At 42.2% G+C, this 18,112-nt stretch overlaps 1 protein-coding gene across 2 annotated transcripts; it reads left to right on the forward strand.

Annotated features, from left to right (window-relative positions):
• The first annotated feature begins 2,210 nt into the window (after nt 1-2,210).
• mbpa (myelin basic protein a) lies at nt 2,211-17,010 on the forward strand. Of its 2 annotated transcripts, XM_014177042.3 has the most exons (6): nt 2,211-2,475; nt 13,090-13,182; nt 13,972-14,001; nt 14,254-14,274; nt 15,387-15,470; nt 16,351-17,010. In XM_014177042.3, the coding sequence occupies exons 1-6, from the start codon at nt 2,356-2,358 to the stop codon at nt 16,396-16,398; spliced, it is 396 nt and encodes a 131-aa protein (XP_014032517.1). In that variant the 5' UTR covers nt 2,211-2,355; the 3' UTR covers nt 16,399-17,010. The 2 variants fall into 2 exon arrangements, with proteins under 2 accessions (XP_014032517.1, XP_014032518.1); XM_014177043.3 differs by lacking the exon at nt 14,254-14,274.
• The last annotated feature ends 1,102 nt before the right edge of the window (nt 17,011-18,112 follow it).

An 18,112-nucleotide genomic window follows, 5' to 3' on the forward strand; every position in this document is an offset into this window, starting at 1 on the left:
TGCTGCTGCTACAAGATGCGTTGATAAAACACTATGTAAATAGAACACTAATAAACAAGTTCCTAAGCTTGTCTCACATTTGTGACATGCGATAGCATACTCATGACAACAGACAAATGATAGTTATACATCTGTTATCAAGTTTATCATTTGAAATCCCAGTTGTCATTACAGACCTAATGGTCAGTCAAGACTTTGAATATCAAATTATACTGTTTCAATTTATGATCTTGGAGAGACAACTTATTCATTTCCAACAACTAACCTGTTTCAATAGACGAGCCCTCAAATATGTCACAGTACCATTCACAGCTTTGCTGATGTTATTTGTTCAAGAACCAGTATAACTGCTGTTGTGATAAGAGTAAACAACCTACTGGATTGTCTTTCCCCAGCCACACGTGATGAAACAGAGGAGACTTGTCTCCCTGACTGGTGGGCTCCTAAGGCACATTGGCAGCACAATGCCTTGTTAACTAGTAGATTCTCATCTGCTACCCTAGGTGGGTGTCCTGGTCTCTAGATCTACATTCTTCTCGTGGTTCAAGGATATCTCCCGTGTTTGTGTCCCACAGTTTTCCTCCATGGCCCGTATTGTTTTCCCTGCGGTCTCTCTCGACCCTCCAAACTGGTGGGACAAAGCCAAGAGTCTTTTAGACACGAGGGCACATGCAGTGCGGTCGACCCACTCTCTGCATTCCTGCTCTCTATCAGGCCTGTGGGCGCTGTTCAGAGACCCTCCCTGACAAAACAGGTGGACTACTGTAGACATGACATAATGGACAAGCATGTCTCCCTCCAAGTGTACTCCATTTATAGAGTGGCCAAAAGCCATTAAAACCGTGCTAGGCACGATCTAGGCCACATACTATATATAGTAAGGAGGCACGTGTAGTACACAAAGAAATGTGTCTACCCATGAACAACATAACTCTATGGAATAGCATAACTCAAATTCTCAAACTCTTCCTTACATTCCTTCATAGTTCCTATGCGGTTTGTTCCATGTCAGTGAGTCTGGTCATTTATAGAATTAACTGTAACTGTTGGGCAAGCCACAGTCTGTTCTCATGGAGTTTTGACTAATGACTAGCATGCAGTGAAAAAATAGCATTGTGCAGATTTAGTTTGACACACCTCCTACCTTCAGTTTATAGGCCTGTGTCAGGCTAAAGGATAATTGCTTTTTTTAAATGGCATACAATGTGTAGTTCACATTTTCTGAAGAAACATTATCATTTAAGTTCCTTTTAACACTACGATTTTATTTTATCTTATCTGTTCTTCTTATGTTTCACAGCACTCTAATCTGACTTTGTGAAAAGTATTATCTGTGCTCTCATTTGGTGCGCAGAGCAGAGATCTCTGAGTTTATCAGAAAACAGAGTGAGATCTGTGAAAGTAGTATTTGGAATGTCTTTAAGGCCATTGCAGGTTAATCCTACTAGGTCAATATTTTGCATTGTGAACTGTTTAACTTTAAAATGGTATTAAATATTTGGAGAAAAAAAACACCTAAAAAAACCACAAAAAACAAAAGGCATCTGTTTCAAAATATGAATATGCTAATGTTAGGGTGTTTTCTAACAGAATCCGCTTTGTTTCACAGCTGCTGCAGCTTCTATGGATTGAAACAACACAATCGAGTTTGACAAACATTTTTTGGTAAACGTATATATTGCATTGGCAAAACAGCATGAGTAAATATCAGCTATAATAACTATTACTTAGTAAATGCATTGAATTTCTTATGAATTATGAGATAAATAAGTAGGTATGGTTTTTATGTCTGTTTCCATAACTGACCAAAACTTTTGTGTAGTTGTGATTAACAACTTCTTTCATAGAGAAATTATTTCCATATGTTTCAACATTAGTTAGCATTTACGTGTTTCCTTTTCTAGTCAACTGTATGGAAAACAGGGCTAATTTAAATCTTATTTGAATATAATCAATCAAAAAGATATATGGGGTCCATTTAAACAATGGCCTCACAGTGCTGGAGACTGTTTTGCATCAGGGCCCTAGTTCAGGCCGGGCCAGGGGGGGAGTACAATGGCTGGCCCATGCAGAGGGCGGTAGTGACTGACTCCACAGGCACTGAGAGACCAAAGAACGCCTGGAGTCAGGCCAGCACCATGTATGCCACTGTGCCCGCCTACCCCCACCTGACCTGCCTCATCTCCCATGATACATCGGGGCACGGGGACGACACCTTCAAAGACTGCCCATTCAACGTCAGACAGATAGAAAAGTATCCAAGGAGCAACAGCAGAGCGATTACAGAGTTGGTTTGAAAGGTCTAAATCCCAGATACAGAGCGGTCGTCCCAACCCTACCTAACCACTATCCAGCATGGCCACAGCGAGTACCTCAGGGCAAAGCTCATTTGGACTGAGCAGGAGGAAGAAGGCCCCTGGCCTGATGGATCAGATTAGCACGTTCTTTGGAGGTGACAAAAATAAAAGGGGCAAGGTGAGCATCTGGTGTTACCAACTGTTAAGATCAATGGCCTCACCAAGACTCTTCCAGTCTATAGTGTTCTATGATGATGGTAAGGATAGATCTGTCCAGTTTTTGTGTGCAGTCGAGAGAGATTCTTTGAAAAAAGGTGATTTATTTATTGTGCAGAGCTAAAATACTTGTAGAATACCTGATGTAGTAACCTTAGACAATTGGTCATTTGATTTTTATTATAGATCTACCCAAAATATCAAATGGACTACTTGCTGTACAGATTGTTTGGCATTGTTTCTCCATGTTGAGGATTTTTTTGGGGGAAAATTAATAGCTATAGAACCGCTGAAGATAACAGGGATTCTCGTTGATTAACAGGAATACACCATTTATTTGCTGACAATCTCTTAGAGATTCTCCGGTACGTTTGTGTACTTTTTGGCCTGTAGTTCTTAAAGTAGCGCTCATGCGCCAAAAGTGGTCCACGAAAATTGCATACTACGTCAGACATGTGCACCATGTCATCGCTGTCTCTCTTGCTCTGCTGTGTGTGCATCCTGCTAGCTGTCACTCACATGGCGAGGGGCTAAAGGTCATTGGCTGGAACTCGAATTGCATGCGGCTGGCCCACAAGTGGGAAAATGGAGGGAAAATGGTGCCGCACAGCTTCCAGTAAACAGTCGCTTTCTTTTGTGGCTAATTGTGCTAAAAACGTAATTCTGCTCATAGATTATGCATGTATGAACTACACATTGACACATTCAACCCAAAGCGGGAGGTTTAAAAAATATTTACTAGTTGCCAAAGTTCCGAGGCATGTCTTTAATGTTTATGACCAACATTGAAAAATCAATACCTTACCTCTTAAAATATTGTTCAAATATAGTTCCTCAAATTATTGCAATAGTCAGAATCAAGTCGAGTACATTCCAAAGGGTCCATCTAATTTCCATTTTAGTTCTAAACTTCTTTTTAGGCTTGAATCTTAATTGACCACTGAATTTTAATTGACCACTGAATTTTTTTTACTGACCCCAACCTGGATAGCTGTGTGTTTGACTGGGTGTTTGCTGTCATAAGTGCATTGCTACAAATTCTCCAGAAGCTTCCCCATTGGGAAAGTGTGAGAAATTAACTTTTGAAATGGACTGGTGTGTTTCGTATGATCACAGTTTGAAATCAGGTGCCTAATATACAACTACTGCATAGCTTGAATTCATAAAACTTTGACCACCATTTATTTAGCTGTACAGACTTGATAACAAACAGAATATCCAATGTGATCTGTCTGCATCATGCACCAGTTGGTCCTCTGCGGGTTACAAGGTCTCATGTTTTTTCCTAAAGCTAAGCAAGTCGATCAAACACCCCCAAATGATTCTAAGCTTTGTCTTCAGCGTATTTTCTCTAGAGTTTATTGCAACCAAAACTAGGGAAGGGGGGCACATTGCTGAGTGATGGCAGGTTAACAACTGCTTATCTCTGATGTTATGAATTTTTTTGTAATGTTTTGTCAATATATATGCATTTTAACCCGGAAAATTGCATCATTTTCCCATTGCAGACATTCTAAAAGAATATCCAGTCTTCTCCACTCAGCGCTTGTATTAATCACTGTCAGCTATGATAATGGAAATTAACATAATGCTGTAGGTTGGGTTACAGACCTAGGATCTTATTTTGACCAGTATTTTCATAGCAAATAATCCTGCTGCAACAGGATTTGAACGTTTAGCCCATAATGTTGCTTGATCTGTGGTTATGGGCTCGACAAAAGTAGGCTACAAAGTGCAATACTGTTAATATAATCGTGTCTTAGTGCGGATTTTCAGTAAATTTGTGTAAATCACGAAGCTCATCCACATTTCCTGCAGTGCAGGAAAATTCTTCGCAACAAAACAGTTATCCAATTAAAACCTATATCTGGAGGGAGGGGCCTTGAAAAGGCTTGAATTCAGCCTGAATTGTCTTGCTGTAGTAAAGTTCTTGGATATCTGAATTTATTTCTGCACAATTATACTTTACTTTCTAGAATAGGTTATTTAAACACATTTTGAATATCTTCCATTGAAGTGCAATCCTCCCGACAGACAGCTTTTAAAAATCAACTCCCAATCACCTTCATGTGAGGGAGCATTTGGTTATGCAACCCTTTTTTTGAACTCATCTGTGTGCATTTATTTTAATTTCTAATTCCCTTGAGCAAACCATGTAAAAAAAACGCACTCTGTGAACTAGGATGCATAACATTACAAAGAAATACAGAGCAGAGTATCTGTTCAGAAAGTCACCTCAACTTGAAAAATTGATTAAAATACATACAGTACAGACTGTACAAAGTAGTTTATGGACCCATTTTTGCCTAAAATGACATACCCAAATCTAACTGCCTGTAGCTCAGGACCTGAAGCAAGAATATGCATATTCCTGACACCATTTCAAAGAAACACTTTGAAGTTTATGGAAATGTGAAATGAATGTAGGAGAATATAACACATTAGATCCGGTAAAAGATAATACAAACAAAAAAACATGCATTTTCTATTATACATTTTTTTCATCATCATTGAAATGCAAGAGAAAGGCCATCATATAATATTGCAGTTTAGGCGCAATTTAGATTTTGGCCACTAGATGGCAGCAGTGTGTGTGCAACGTTTCAGATTGATCCAAAGAAGAATTGCAATACTGGACAATATTTTGTATCAAGTCTGCCCAAATGTGCCGAATTGGTCAATTAATACATTTTCAAGTACATAACTATAGAGAACATACAAAAATTATATGGTAATACAAAATGTAAGTTTACACACTACCAGGAATGTCATACATGATGGATCATTAGCTCATACACTAACTTTCACATATCTAGTTGGCCAGGCGAGGTGGGTGTGGAGCCAGAGACAGCAGGGGTTCAACCTGTAGAACCCAGTTCCTACATTTGAATATAAAAATGGATTTTATCGAACAAAACTATGCTACATTTTATCTCTGGGACCCTCAGGATGACAAATCAGAGCAAGATTACTGAATGTAAGTATCAGAAATCAGGATAAGACCCAGATGCAGACAGCTGGAATCACAGATGTGTATTGACCCAAACAGGGGGCAGGCAAAAGACAGGTCAAGGGCAGGCAGAGGTCTGTAATCCAGGGCAGAGTCAATAAGGTACAGAACAGCAGGCAGGCTGTTCTGGAAACAGAAGACAAAGTCCAGTGAGACACAGGTGTTATCTTAGACACATGAAACGTAGGATGGATACAGAGGGTGTGGGGCAACAGAAGGCGAACAGCAGAGGGGCTAAGTATTTTAGAGATGGGGAACGGGCCAATGAAATGGGGGGAAAGTTTATGGGACTCCACCTGGAGGGGCAGGTATGCTGACTTCTTCCTCTTGCTCGGGGAAGACCGGGGGCTGATATCCCAAGGAACACTCAAAGGGCAAGAGACCAGTGGCCGAGCAGGGAAGGGTGTTGTGGGCATATTCCACCCACACGAGTTGCTGGCTCCAGGTGGTGGGGTTGGCAGAGACAAGGCAATGAAGGGCCGTCTCCAGGTCCTGATTGGCTTGCTCTGACTGGCCTTTAGATTGGGGATGGAAACCAGAGGACAGGCTGGCCGATGACCCAATGCGATTGCAGAACGTATTCCAGAACTGGGACGAGAACTGGGGACCCTGATCGGAGACCATGTCGACCCGAAGTCCATGGATCCGAAAGATGTGCTGCACCATGAGCTGAGCCGTCTCCTTGGCTGAGGGTGACTTTGTAAGGGGGATTAAATGGATAGTAATGTTGCCGTCTGATGGGTGAAGCCCAGTAACAAAGTACAGGAACATATGGGACCAGGGGCGGTGAGGAATAGGGAGTGGTTGTAGAAGGCCAGCTAGAGATTGCAGAGGAGTCTTATTTTGTGCACACACCGTGCAGGCAGCGACGAATGCGGAAACATTCGGCACCATGGAAGGCCACCAAAAGCGTCTGACAGGAGACTGAATGACAGGTCAGTCTGGAGGAATGTGCCCATTCCAGGACCGGGGAACGGGCAGAGTCCGGGACACTCTGCCAGTTCCCTGGTACTCCGGATTCCAGCTGGGAACGCTGCGCCTTACAGACCAGGCTCTCTATACCCCAGATGATTGCAGCCGCTAGACAGGCAGTAGGGAGGATGGTCTCGGGGTCAGACGGAGTAGCAGCGGGGCAATACAACCGTGAGAGTGCGTCCACGTTCTTGGACCCTGGGATGTAGAAAAGAGTGAAATTGAACCGGGTGAATAACAGGGCCCAATGAGCCTGCCTAGAGTTGAGGCGCTTGGCGGTGCAGAGATATTCCTGGTTCTTATGGTCAGTCCACACCAAGAATGGGTGTTCCGCCCCTTCCAACCAGTGCCTCCACTCCTCCAGCATCGTCTTGATGGCGAGGAGTTCTCCCACATCATAGTTCCTCTCAGTAGGGGTAAGACGATGGGAGAGGAAAGCGCAGGGGTGCAGCTTCTGGCGACCATATGAAGGGAACCTTGGGAGAGGTGAGTGCTGAGAAGGGGGAAGCCAGGATGCTGTAAAAACGAATGAAGTGGCAGTAGAAGTTAGCAAACCCCAGGAAACATTGCAGCTGCACTCTGGATGTGGGTTTAGGCCAATCCACCACCACTCTCACCTTGTCTGGATCCATCTGTATATGTCCTGCAGTGATGACGTATCCAAGGAAAGAGATAGTGGAGTGATGGAACTCACACTTCTCCGCTTTAATGAAAACCTGGTTCTCCAGGAGACGCTGAAGGACTTGTCGGTGGTGGAGGACGTGTTCTTGAGCTGACCAGGAAAAGACCAGGATGTCGTCGAGGTACACAAACACGAACCAGTTCTGGAACACCTGGAACACAGCTAGCTGTGTTAAAGGCAGTCTTCCACTCATCTCCTTCCCGTATCTGAATCAGATGGTAGGCGTTCCCCAAAGTCCAACTTGGAGAAGATGGTCGCTCCCTGAAGAGTTTCAAAAGCCGAGGAGATAAGCGTTTTTTTACAGTGATGTCATTAAGACTCCTGTAGTCGATACACAGGCGCAGGGTTTGGTCCTTCGCCGGCGTGGGGGGCCAATGGTCGAATACTCCCTGCAACGAGTGAATTCTCAATGTACTCCTCTATAGCCTTGGTCTCCAGACCTGACAGGGAGTAAAGCCGCCTCCGAGGGGGTGTGGTGCCCGGGAGAACGTCAATGGCGCAGACGTAAGGGTCAATGCGGAGGGAGAGAAGTAGCACTGGCCTTGTTGAAGACCTCCCGGATGTCCTGATACTCCGCGGGCATGGCGGGGAAGTCCGAGGCTTCTCTCAAGCCTGCAGGGAGACATCCCGGAGCAGGCTGGGCTGACTTGAGACAATGAGCATGGCAGAGCGGGATCCAACCCACAATAGCACCAGTAGCCCAGTCGATCAGGGGATTGTGCTTCTGGAGCCATGAATATCCCAAAACCACAGGTACATGGGGAGATTCGATGAGCAGAAACTGCATACACTTTGAAACTCGTAGGTCAATAGGAATCGTATTGCAGGTGACTCTGCCAATAGAGCGCCCATCCAGCACAGAGTGGATGAGTGGTGATACCAAGCTCTGACACCAAGGTAGCATCGAAAAAGCTTTCATGGGCCCCAGAGTCATTGAGCACCCGGAGTGATTTGTCCTGGTCACCCCATAACAGGGTGGCATGGAGAGGGGTGCAAGTAATGATTGGAAAATCCCTGTACGGCTCACCAGAGTATTTGTGCCTACTGATGAGCCTGGTCTTTTCAATGGACAGGTGGAAATATAATGTCATGTACAGTGAGGGAAAAAAGTATTTGATCCCCTGCTGATTTTGTACGTTTGCCCACTGATAAAGAAATTATCTGTCCATAATTTTAATGGTAGGTTTATTTGAACAGTGAGAGACAGAAAAACAACAAAAAAATCCAGAAAAACCCATGTCAAAAATGTTATAAAATGATTTGCATTTTAATGAGGGAAATAAGTATTTGACCCCTCTGCAAAACATGACTTAGTACTTGGTGGCAAAACCCTTGTTGGCAATCACAGAGGTCAGATGTTTATAGTAGTTGGCCACCAGGTTTGCACACATCTCAGGAGGGATTTTGTCCCACTCCTCTTTGCAGGTCTTCTCCAAGTCATTAAGTTTTCGAGGGTGACGTTTGGCAACTCGAACCTTCAGCTCCCTCCACAGATTTTCTATGGGATTAAGGTCTGGAGACTGGCTAGGCCACTCCAGGACCTTAATGTGCTTCTTCTTGAGCCACTCCTTTGTTGCCTTGGCTATGTGTTTTGGGTCATTGTCATGCTGAAATGCCCATCCACGACCCATTTTCAATGCCCTGGCTGAGGGAAGGTACATGGCCCCGTCCATCGTCCCTTTGATGCAGTGAAGTTGTCCTGTCCCCTTAGCAGAAAAACAACCCCAAAGCATAATGTTTCCACCTCCATGTTCGACGTTGGGGATGGTGTTCTTGTGTTCTTCCTCCTTCTCCAAACACGGCGAGTTGAGTTGATGCCAAAGAGCTTCATTTTGGTCTCATCTGATCACAACACTTTCACCCAGTTGTCCTCTGAATCATTCAGATGTTCATTGGCAAACTTCAGACGGGCATGTATATGTGCTTTCTTGAGCAGGGGGACCTTGCGGGCGCTGCAGGATTTCAGTCCTTCACGGCGTAGTGTGTTACCAATTGTTTTCTTGGTGACTATGGTCCCAGATCATTGACAAGATCCTCCCGTGTAGTTCTGGGCTGATTCCTCACCGTTCTCATGATCATTGCAACTCCACGAGGTGAGATCTTGCATGGAGCCCCAGGCCAAGGGAGATTGACAGTTATTTTGTGTTTCTTCCGTTTGCGAATAATCGCACCAACTGTTGTCACCTTCTCACCAAGCTGCTTGTCCCTGACATCCTTGGAGAGCTCGTTGGTCTTGGCCATGGTGGAGAGTTTGGAATCTGATTGATTGATTGCTTCTGTGGACAGGTGTCTTTTATACAGGTAACAAGCTGAGATTAGGAGCACTCCCTTTAAGAGTGTGCTCCTAATCTCAGCTCGTTACCTGTATAAAAGACACCTGGGAGCCAGAAATCGTTCTGATTGAGAGGGGGTCAAATACTTATTTCCGTCATTAAAATGCAAATCAATTTATAACATTTTTGACACACGTTTTTCTGGATTTTTTTGTTGTTATTCTGTCTCTCACTGTTGAAATAAATCTACCATTAAAATTATAGGCTGATCATTTCTTTGTCAGTGGGCAAATGTACAAAATCAGCAGGGTATCATATTCTTTTTTCCCTCACTGTAGTCCCGAAATACAAACAGCTCCTGGTGTTCAGTCTGCGTAAACATTCATCCTGAGACAATCGAGCCCATCCCAGTAGCGTGGGCTATGGAGGAGGCGAGTCGACCGCCCTCTGCGATTCCCGTGAGCACTCGGGTGACGTCAGAGTCTCTCAGAAATGCCTTCGGGGGTTTCCAGGGTTCCTCAGAGTCGAGGTGATAGGGGACAGATTCCCTCTCCCTCCTACATTCTCGTAGTCGCCCATCGATCCAGATGGTGAAGGCTATGAGGGAGTCGAGGTCCATGGGCAACCTCGGGCTGCGAGCTCATCTTTGATCACCTCCGATAATCCGTGAAGGAACATGTCAAACAATGCTTTCGGGTTCCAGGCACTCTCAGGCACTCACCACCAACGTGCGAAAATCCACTACATAGTCTGCCACACTAAGGGCATCTTGACGTAGCTAGAGCGATTTACGAGCAGCCTCTATCCCGGACAATGGAGACTCGAACTTCCGTACTTCCACCACAAACTCCTCCAGACTGAGGCAGACGGCAGACTGTTGCTCCCACACCGCCATAGCCCAGGCGAGTGCCCTCCCGGACATCAGCGTTATGATGTACGCTATCCTCGAGCGGTCCGAGGGGAACGAAGAAGGCTGCAGCTCGAAGAAGAGGGAGCACTGGGAGAGAAAGACCCGGTAGGTTCCAGAATCTCCAGCGTAACGCTCGGGAGGAGGTAAGCGGGGTTCTCGGGAAACTGGTGTAGGCTGGGAAGAAACATCACTGGTGGTGGGATTGCTGAGAGTCTGGGGAATAACTGGTGTGGCTTGCTGCTTTGTAGGGAATACGCGGAATTGCTCCAGTAATGTATTGAACGCCTGGTCATGGCATTCCGCCAGGGTATGGAGTCCCTCCATAAGGCATTGCAGTAACTCCTTGTGTCTTCCAATGATGGCTTTTTGCTGGGAGACAGCATTGTGGAGCTGGTCTGAGTCTGCTGGGTCAGTCATGGCCAGTTCCTACTATCAGAACTCAGGATAAGACCCAGATGCAGACAGCTAGAATCAAAGTTTATTGACCCAAACAGGGGGCAGGCAAAAGACAGGTCAAGGGAAGGCAGAGGTCTGTAATCCAGGGCAGAGTCAACAATGTACAGAACAGCAGGCAGGCTCACGGTCAGGGCAGGCAGAGGTTCGTAAACAGGTCAAAGTCAGGCAGGTACAGAACGGCAGGCAGGCTTGGGTCAGGGCAGGCAGAAATGGTCAGAACCGGGGGAACTAGGAAACAGAAACATGAGAAAGAAGGAAGATGGGAAAACAAGTTGTTAAGACCTGACAAGACAATACGAACCGGCAACAGACAAACAGAGAACACAGGTTGAAATGCACAGGGGATAATGGGGAAGATTTGCGACACCTGGAGGGGGGTGGAGACAAGCACAAAGACAGGTGAAACCGATCAGGGTGTGACAGTAAGTACATTATTTACCTTCAGAGATGAATGTATCAAACCAGTTGCCGTGATAAAAGTTTTTTGTTGTTGTGCACTCTTCTCAAACAATAGCATAGTATTTTTTCACTGTATTAGCTACTGTAAATTGGACAGTGCAGTTAGATTAACAAGAATTTAACCTCTCTGGGCTAGGTGGGACGAATTCGTCCCACCTACGTAACAGCCAGTTGAATCCTGTGGCGCGATTTTCAAAACGTTTGAAATGCTATTACTTCAATTTCTCAAACATATGACTATTTTACAGCTACTTAAAGACAAGACTCTCGTTAATCTAACCACACTGTCCGATTTCAAAAAGGCTTTACAACGAAAGCAAAACATTAGATTATGTCAGCAGAGTACCAAGCCAGAAATAATCAGACACCCATTTTTCAAGCTAGCATATAATGTCACAAAAACCCAGAAGACAGCTAAATGCAGCACTAACCTTTGATGATCTTCATCAGATGACAACCCTAGGACATTATGTTATACAATACATGCATGTTTTGTTCAATCAAGTTCATATTTATATCAAAAAACAGCTTTTTACATTAGCATGTGACGTTCAGAACTAGCATACCCCCCGCAAACTTCCGGGGAATTCGCTAACAATTTACTAAATTACTCACGATAAACGTTCACAAAAAGCATAACAATTATTTTAAGAATTATAGATACAGAACTCCTCTATGCACTCGATATGTCCGATTTTAAAATAGCTTTTCGGATGAAGCACATTTTGCAATATTCTAAGTACATAGCCCGGCATCACAGGGCTAGCTATTTAGACACCCAGCAAGTTTAGCATTCACCATAATCAGATTTACTATATGAAAAATGGTCTTACCTTTCCTGTTCTTCGTCAGAATGCACTCCCAGGACTTCTACTTCAATAACAAATGTTGGTTTGGTCCCAAATAATCCATCGTTATATCCGAATAGCGTCGTTTTGTCCGTGCGTTCCAGAAACTATCCGAAATGGTAAATAACGGTCGTGCGCATGGCGCATTTCGTGACAAAAAAATTCTAAATATTCCTTTACCGTACTTCGAAGCATGTCAACTGCTGTTTAAAATCATTTTTTATGCCATTTTTCTCGTAGAAAAGCGATAATATTCCGACCGGGAATCTCCTTTTCGGCAAACAGAGGAAAAAATCACAAAGACGGGGGCGGCCAGGTCACGCGCCTAAGCCCACAGTCCCGTGATTGGCCACTTGAGAAAGGCGATAATGTGTTTCAGCCTGGGGCTGGGATGACGACATTCTGTTTTTTCCCGGGCTCTGAGCGCCCATGGACGACGTAGGAAGTGTCAGAGCAGAGCAGAGATCAGAGCAGAGATCCTTTGTAAAAGATAGAGATGGCAAAGAAGTTCCAGAAATGGTCAGACAGGCCACTTCCTGTAAAGGAATCTCTCAGGTTTTGACCTGCCATTTGAGTTCTGTTATACTCACAGACACCATTCAAACAGTTTTAGAAACTTTAGGGTGTTTTCTATCCATATATAATAAGTATATGCATATTCTAGTTACTGGGTAGGATTAGTAACCAGATTAAATCGGGTACGTTTTTTATCCAGCCGTGAAAATACTGCCCCCTAGCCCCAACAGGTTAAGCTTTCTGCCGATATAAGACGCCTATGTCCCGGGAAAAGTTCTTGTTACTTACAACGTCATGCTAATCACACTAGTGCACGTTAGCTCAACCGTCCCGGTATAGGGACACTGATCCTGTAGAGGTTCATGTACTCATAGCCATTTAATTGAGCCTGATTGTCCAACGTTAGCAGTAAGACTTCTGTGAGTTTTTGACAATTGTTTATACCTTTAGGGGTCCTTCCGGGGTCACGCCACCTCCCCCAAGCCAGCCCCTCGACGTCGGGCTAATGAGAATGCCGTAATGCATTTCTTCAGGAGCTTGAGCGTGAGTATCTTAGATTGACTACCTCTGTGCGATTTTATATATTATAACATGTATTATATTAGTTTGATTTTAACAAATTGTAATTGTAAAGTTGAAGGTTGTGAAATAAATATATTGAACTTACTCTTACACACTCTTACACAAGATCTTTTGTTGTCGAAGAATTATAAACTAGTTTAATTCTCAATGGTATTTATCTTACCTGAAGCATTGTAGAGACCTTGGAGAAAATGTATTACCTGAAGTTACATCCGCTTTGGTCAATGGTGATTGTTTGATACAGTATAAGAAGGGCATGATCAAACTTGCCATACAATTGGAACAAGATTTATTTGTAACTGTAAATAAGCGGTTTGTAGTGCATACAGTATTCATCTTCACCTATTCATGTTCCTATTTATATTGATGAGAGAACATACTGCTCAGAGAATAATGTAGCAGTATGTTCTCTCATCAAGATAAATGTAAACTTGGACAAAGTTATTTTTCACCCATTGAAGTTCTCCAGCAACTTTTGATTTCATTATTCATAATCTAGACAGACCAGATGTTTTGCCCAGCTCTGGTCCTCGTTAGGAGACATATCCACAAGATATTGCGTAGAGTAGCTATCTAGCACAAGTCAGTTTCTCTAGGCCTGCACCACTGCTTCAAACGTTCAAAAGTACTGTTTTTTTATTAAACTCTCTGCTGCTGTAAAGGGTTTTCCCCATTAGCCAATGTCCTTATGTTTCCATCTTTGAACTCATGGAATAGGACCTTATCATTTGTTGGGTTCTGTATCCTCAGGTGACAGCCTCTCCCCGTCCCAAGTCCAGGGTGAGTTCCATTACCTCCTTTAAAAAACATTTTACTTTACTGTGGTTACTGTTTCTTTAGGCCCCTTTCAGAAAAAAAAGTGGTAATTAGCTTTAAACTGTTCCTTGCTTTTTACAGCGCATGACTTCATGGGCCTGTGCAAGTTGGCTAGCTAGTATAGTAGGTTTACATTTTCTGTTGTTATAGTAACAGGTGCTGCTACAGTAGGGCTTCATGAATCTTCCTGATACTCTCTTTTTCTTTCATGTCTAGTGGAGGGAGGTCTTGGGCTTGGTAGGTCATTCAAACTCAACCCTAAACCCCCAAAACAGTGTTGACCTCACAGCCCTGTGTTTGATAATGACATCTTAAATGTTTCCCTCTGTCTGAAGACTTTCTCTAATGTCCTTCTGTGAGCGTTTTGATTGTGTTCTTCCCACTTATTTAACTTGTACTCTCCCAACTCTGCATCTTCCTTCCCTTGTGTGATTCTTCAAGACAGTTAACATCCAAATGAATATATATATATTTCTTAGAAAGCCTAAATAACATTTTGCTAAGCACAAACATTGTTTACCTTACTATTCTTACTCTAATGGAAAATGTCAGATGCATGAATCAACGTCGAACACAGTTTTCCTCACATTGGAATTATTCATGGAACGTAGTGGCTGATGAAAAGCTCAAATACAGCTTATACTGTGGTGACATTACATCTCACGATTTCAGTTTTTCTGACATTTTAATTTAGAGTCACTGCTTCTGGATGACTTTGACACTGCTCAACTATTTCTGAACCGCAAGCGGTAAAGACTCTCTCAGGGACTCCTATATACAACAGTTTCCGCCTTCCTTTCCACCATTCCTTTCCTTACCAGTCTGTGAGACTCTTTCATCTCTGCCCCATTTTCTGTTCATGGTGACTCACTAATCTTCCTGCATTAGTGTGTTTCTTCATTCAACTCCTCTGTGTCCACAGAGTGAGCTGTCCAGGGTGTAAGAATTGAAATGTGCTCCTCACCAGTTCTCTGTGTTATGTGTGCTCTGAAGTAATGCATTCCTTTGTCTTCCATCTTCTTACCCCCTAAAGGTTGCTGTAATGTTGGTCATTCCACATTTATTTCTCTTCCTGTCTCATTCATACCATTCTTTTACAGTAACAGACCACTGAATGAAGTAAACTGATTTTGGTAGAAACATGACATTTCTGGGTTTAATGCAAAAGAGCATTGTAGTAATGTAACATTTATACCCATTGTGTTTATCAAAATATATTCAAACTCAATATAACTACTAGTTCAACACCATTTTGGTGTCCTCTCCCTACTTCATCCAATGAGAGCTGAGCACTGATTTATACCCAGGGCCAGCCATGTTCCATGTGTTTATAAAGCATCTTGTTCTAGGCCTCGCCACCACATGCTGATGCCACAAAGTCATCTTACAGATGCCGCAGAGACCAAGGGACACTGTCCAAAATCTTCAAACTGGTGAGACATCCTGATGTTTGTATCCCAAGTTTATCTTGTCGCTACACAGTTACACTGTCTAAAGAGTGCACCTGATAAACATTGTTTCTTATGCGTGTTTACCTATCAAAACAACAGTATTATCAAAGTGAGTAAATTAGAGATGTAACCTAGCCATATGCATCCTGAATCTTCATTAGTTTAGACATAAATCACAAAAAATCTAATTACATTGCGATTTATTTGACATCATACTAAACTAACATGTGCATTAATTAAATGGACACAATTATATACGTTTAACTTGACTGGTTGGGCTACACTTTATGATATACAGTATGCTCCTATATAGTTGCGTAGTTAAAGTATAATTACAGTGTAGGTACACATTGATATAAACAGGTATTACAGTACGCAAACAGGTATGTAAGTACACTGTAATTACACTGTACCTGGCTATGTAATTTTCATGTAAATGCATAGGTATTAGAGAAATGAATGGTAAAATGGATGGTGTCTTTTGTTATCAATACTTTTTCAGTTTAATCTCTATTGCACAACTCATTTTTATTGATGTCTTTATACCTACCTCAACCCTCTTTCCTGAGAGTATATACTAACTTTGAATCCCTGAAAATGTGACTTTTGACAATCATGTAAATACAAATAACAAATTTAACCCTAATCTTCTCATAGAAAATAGAAATCCTTCTTTCCATCGAATAGAGACACTCGTCCAACCATGACAAGCACTTTTAAAGCTCTATATTTACTCTTTTGATTTGTAAGTCGCTCTGGATAAGAGCGTCTGCTAAATGACTTAAATGTAAATGTAAATGTATAGAATTTAATATTTCAGATATCAGTACAATATATTACTTCTGCTTCCCTCTGTTTACAGGAGACCAAGTCCCGCCTTCCCCCCAAACGCTGGAGCACAATCTTCTGAGCTCTCCTTAGATGAGAAAACCATGGAAAAAGATGAAGAGGAGAAAGTTCTCCATTTGACAGACTCACAACAACCCTTGACAACGTTAACACACTAACACCAGCATGTCTCCTTTGTTTGTAGATAGTGACACATTCTTGGCACCTAATATTTAGCATGCTGGGATGAAAGTGTGCAGTCATTGAGGGTGGGAGCTGTTGAGTTTGTCAATAGCCTTATAATCTGAGCTTTAAGGGAAAGTTCTCCTTTAGAGTTTTGGAAATGCAACAATATTATTCTACTCTAACATTTGACTCAATGGCCTGTTCGCCTCATATAGCACCCTGTTCTAATGACGCTAGTGTCTACTATTAATGGGTTGTTGTGTTTTTCTATTTGTCTGCATTTTGTACATGGATGATCTATTCTATGCATAGAAATAGGCTTTATATTCCCCCTTGTTTCTTTTAGGAGCTCAAACACACAACTGTGTTTCGTTTTGTATGTTGCCATTTATGTGAAATCTGGTCTAAGAAAGTGTTTGTGGGTCTTGTTATGCATGCAATAGTCCAAATTGTCTTGTGAAAGTATGTTGTGAATGCAGTACTTGCGTATTTGAAAATGTCATGGGAAAACCTGTAAAAGTTATAAACTAACATTATGTAGTATAACAATTAGATTTTATTCGTTTAGCCATATTACAAAAGTCGTGTTTTATTTAGGCACTTAAATCATCAATGTTGTATAGTGTTATGGTGTCCAAGCCTATTAAAACAACCAATTAAAACAAAATGCCCTTCCAAACTGCACTGTTAAACTTTTGCAAATATATACTTCAAAACTGTTTAAGAGCATTTAACATATTTTCTGACTTATCTTTAAATTTGTAATTTCAATACTTTGGTTAATTTGAAGTTAGCTTTTTGAGTAAAAGAGATGGTGAAATGGGTAGTTGTTAAGAGGTCTAACAAATCTCCAAAGTAAAAAAGTGGGTGAGAGCATGGAGTTTTGCAAATTTTCTCTCAAACAATTGTATTATGTGTTTGATTAATTTGTCACTTCCCTTGTGTGCACATATCTGTCTGTTCACTGTGAGTGTTCAATAAAAAATATGATTAAAACTTTCTAAAATCATACCTTTTTCTGAGGGTGCTCAATAACATACACTTGGTGCTAAAGGTGAAGAAATCGATTGAAGACCAGAATAATGTGTTTCTTGTAAAATGCTCTTTGAAATAAAGATTTTTAAATTGCCAACAAGTTCTCAGAATCATACATTTAAATAACTGAAATTGAAGTCCAAAATCCACCTGTCAGGTAGATGGATTATCTTGGCAAAGGTGAAATGCTCACTAACAGGGATGTAAACAAATCCGACTTAAGTCAAAACTGTAACTGGGCCACTAAGGAACATTCAATGTCATCTTGGTAAGCAACTCCAATGTTGATTTGGCATTGTGTTTTAGGTTATTGTCCTTCTGAAATATACATTTGTCTCGTAGTGCGTTGGAAAGAAGACAACCAGGTATTCCTCTAGGATTTTGCCTGTGATTAGCTCTAATTTGTTTATTTTAATCAACAAAAAAACTCCCTAGTCCTTGCCGATAAGAGGTATACCCATAACATGATGCAGCCACCACCATGCTTGAAAATATGAAGTGGTACTTAGTGACGTGTTGTGTTGGACTTGCCCCAAACATAACGCTTTGTATTCAGGACATAAAGTTAATTTCTT

The sequence above is a fragment of the Salmo salar genome, chromosome 27 (assembly GCF_965601325.2).
Source record: "Salmo salar chromosome 27, fSalSal1, whole genome shotgun sequence".
Taxonomy (NCBI): domain Eukaryota; kingdom Metazoa; phylum Chordata; class Actinopteri; order Salmoniformes; family Salmonidae; genus Salmo; species Salmo salar.

Coding starts and splice junctions, on each gene's coding strand:
- mbpa (XM_014177042.3), top strand. CDS start 2,356: ATGGCCACAGCGAGTACCTCAGGGCAAAGCTCATTTGGACTGAGCAGG. Junction 14,002..14,253: donor CTCCCCGTCCCAAGTCCAGG/GTGAGTTCCATT, acceptor TTTCATGTCTAG/TGGAGGGAGGTCTTGGGCTT. Junction 15,471..16,350: donor TGTCCAAAATCTTCAAACTG/GTGAGACATCCT, acceptor CTCTGTTTACAG/GAGACCAAGTCCCGCCTTCC.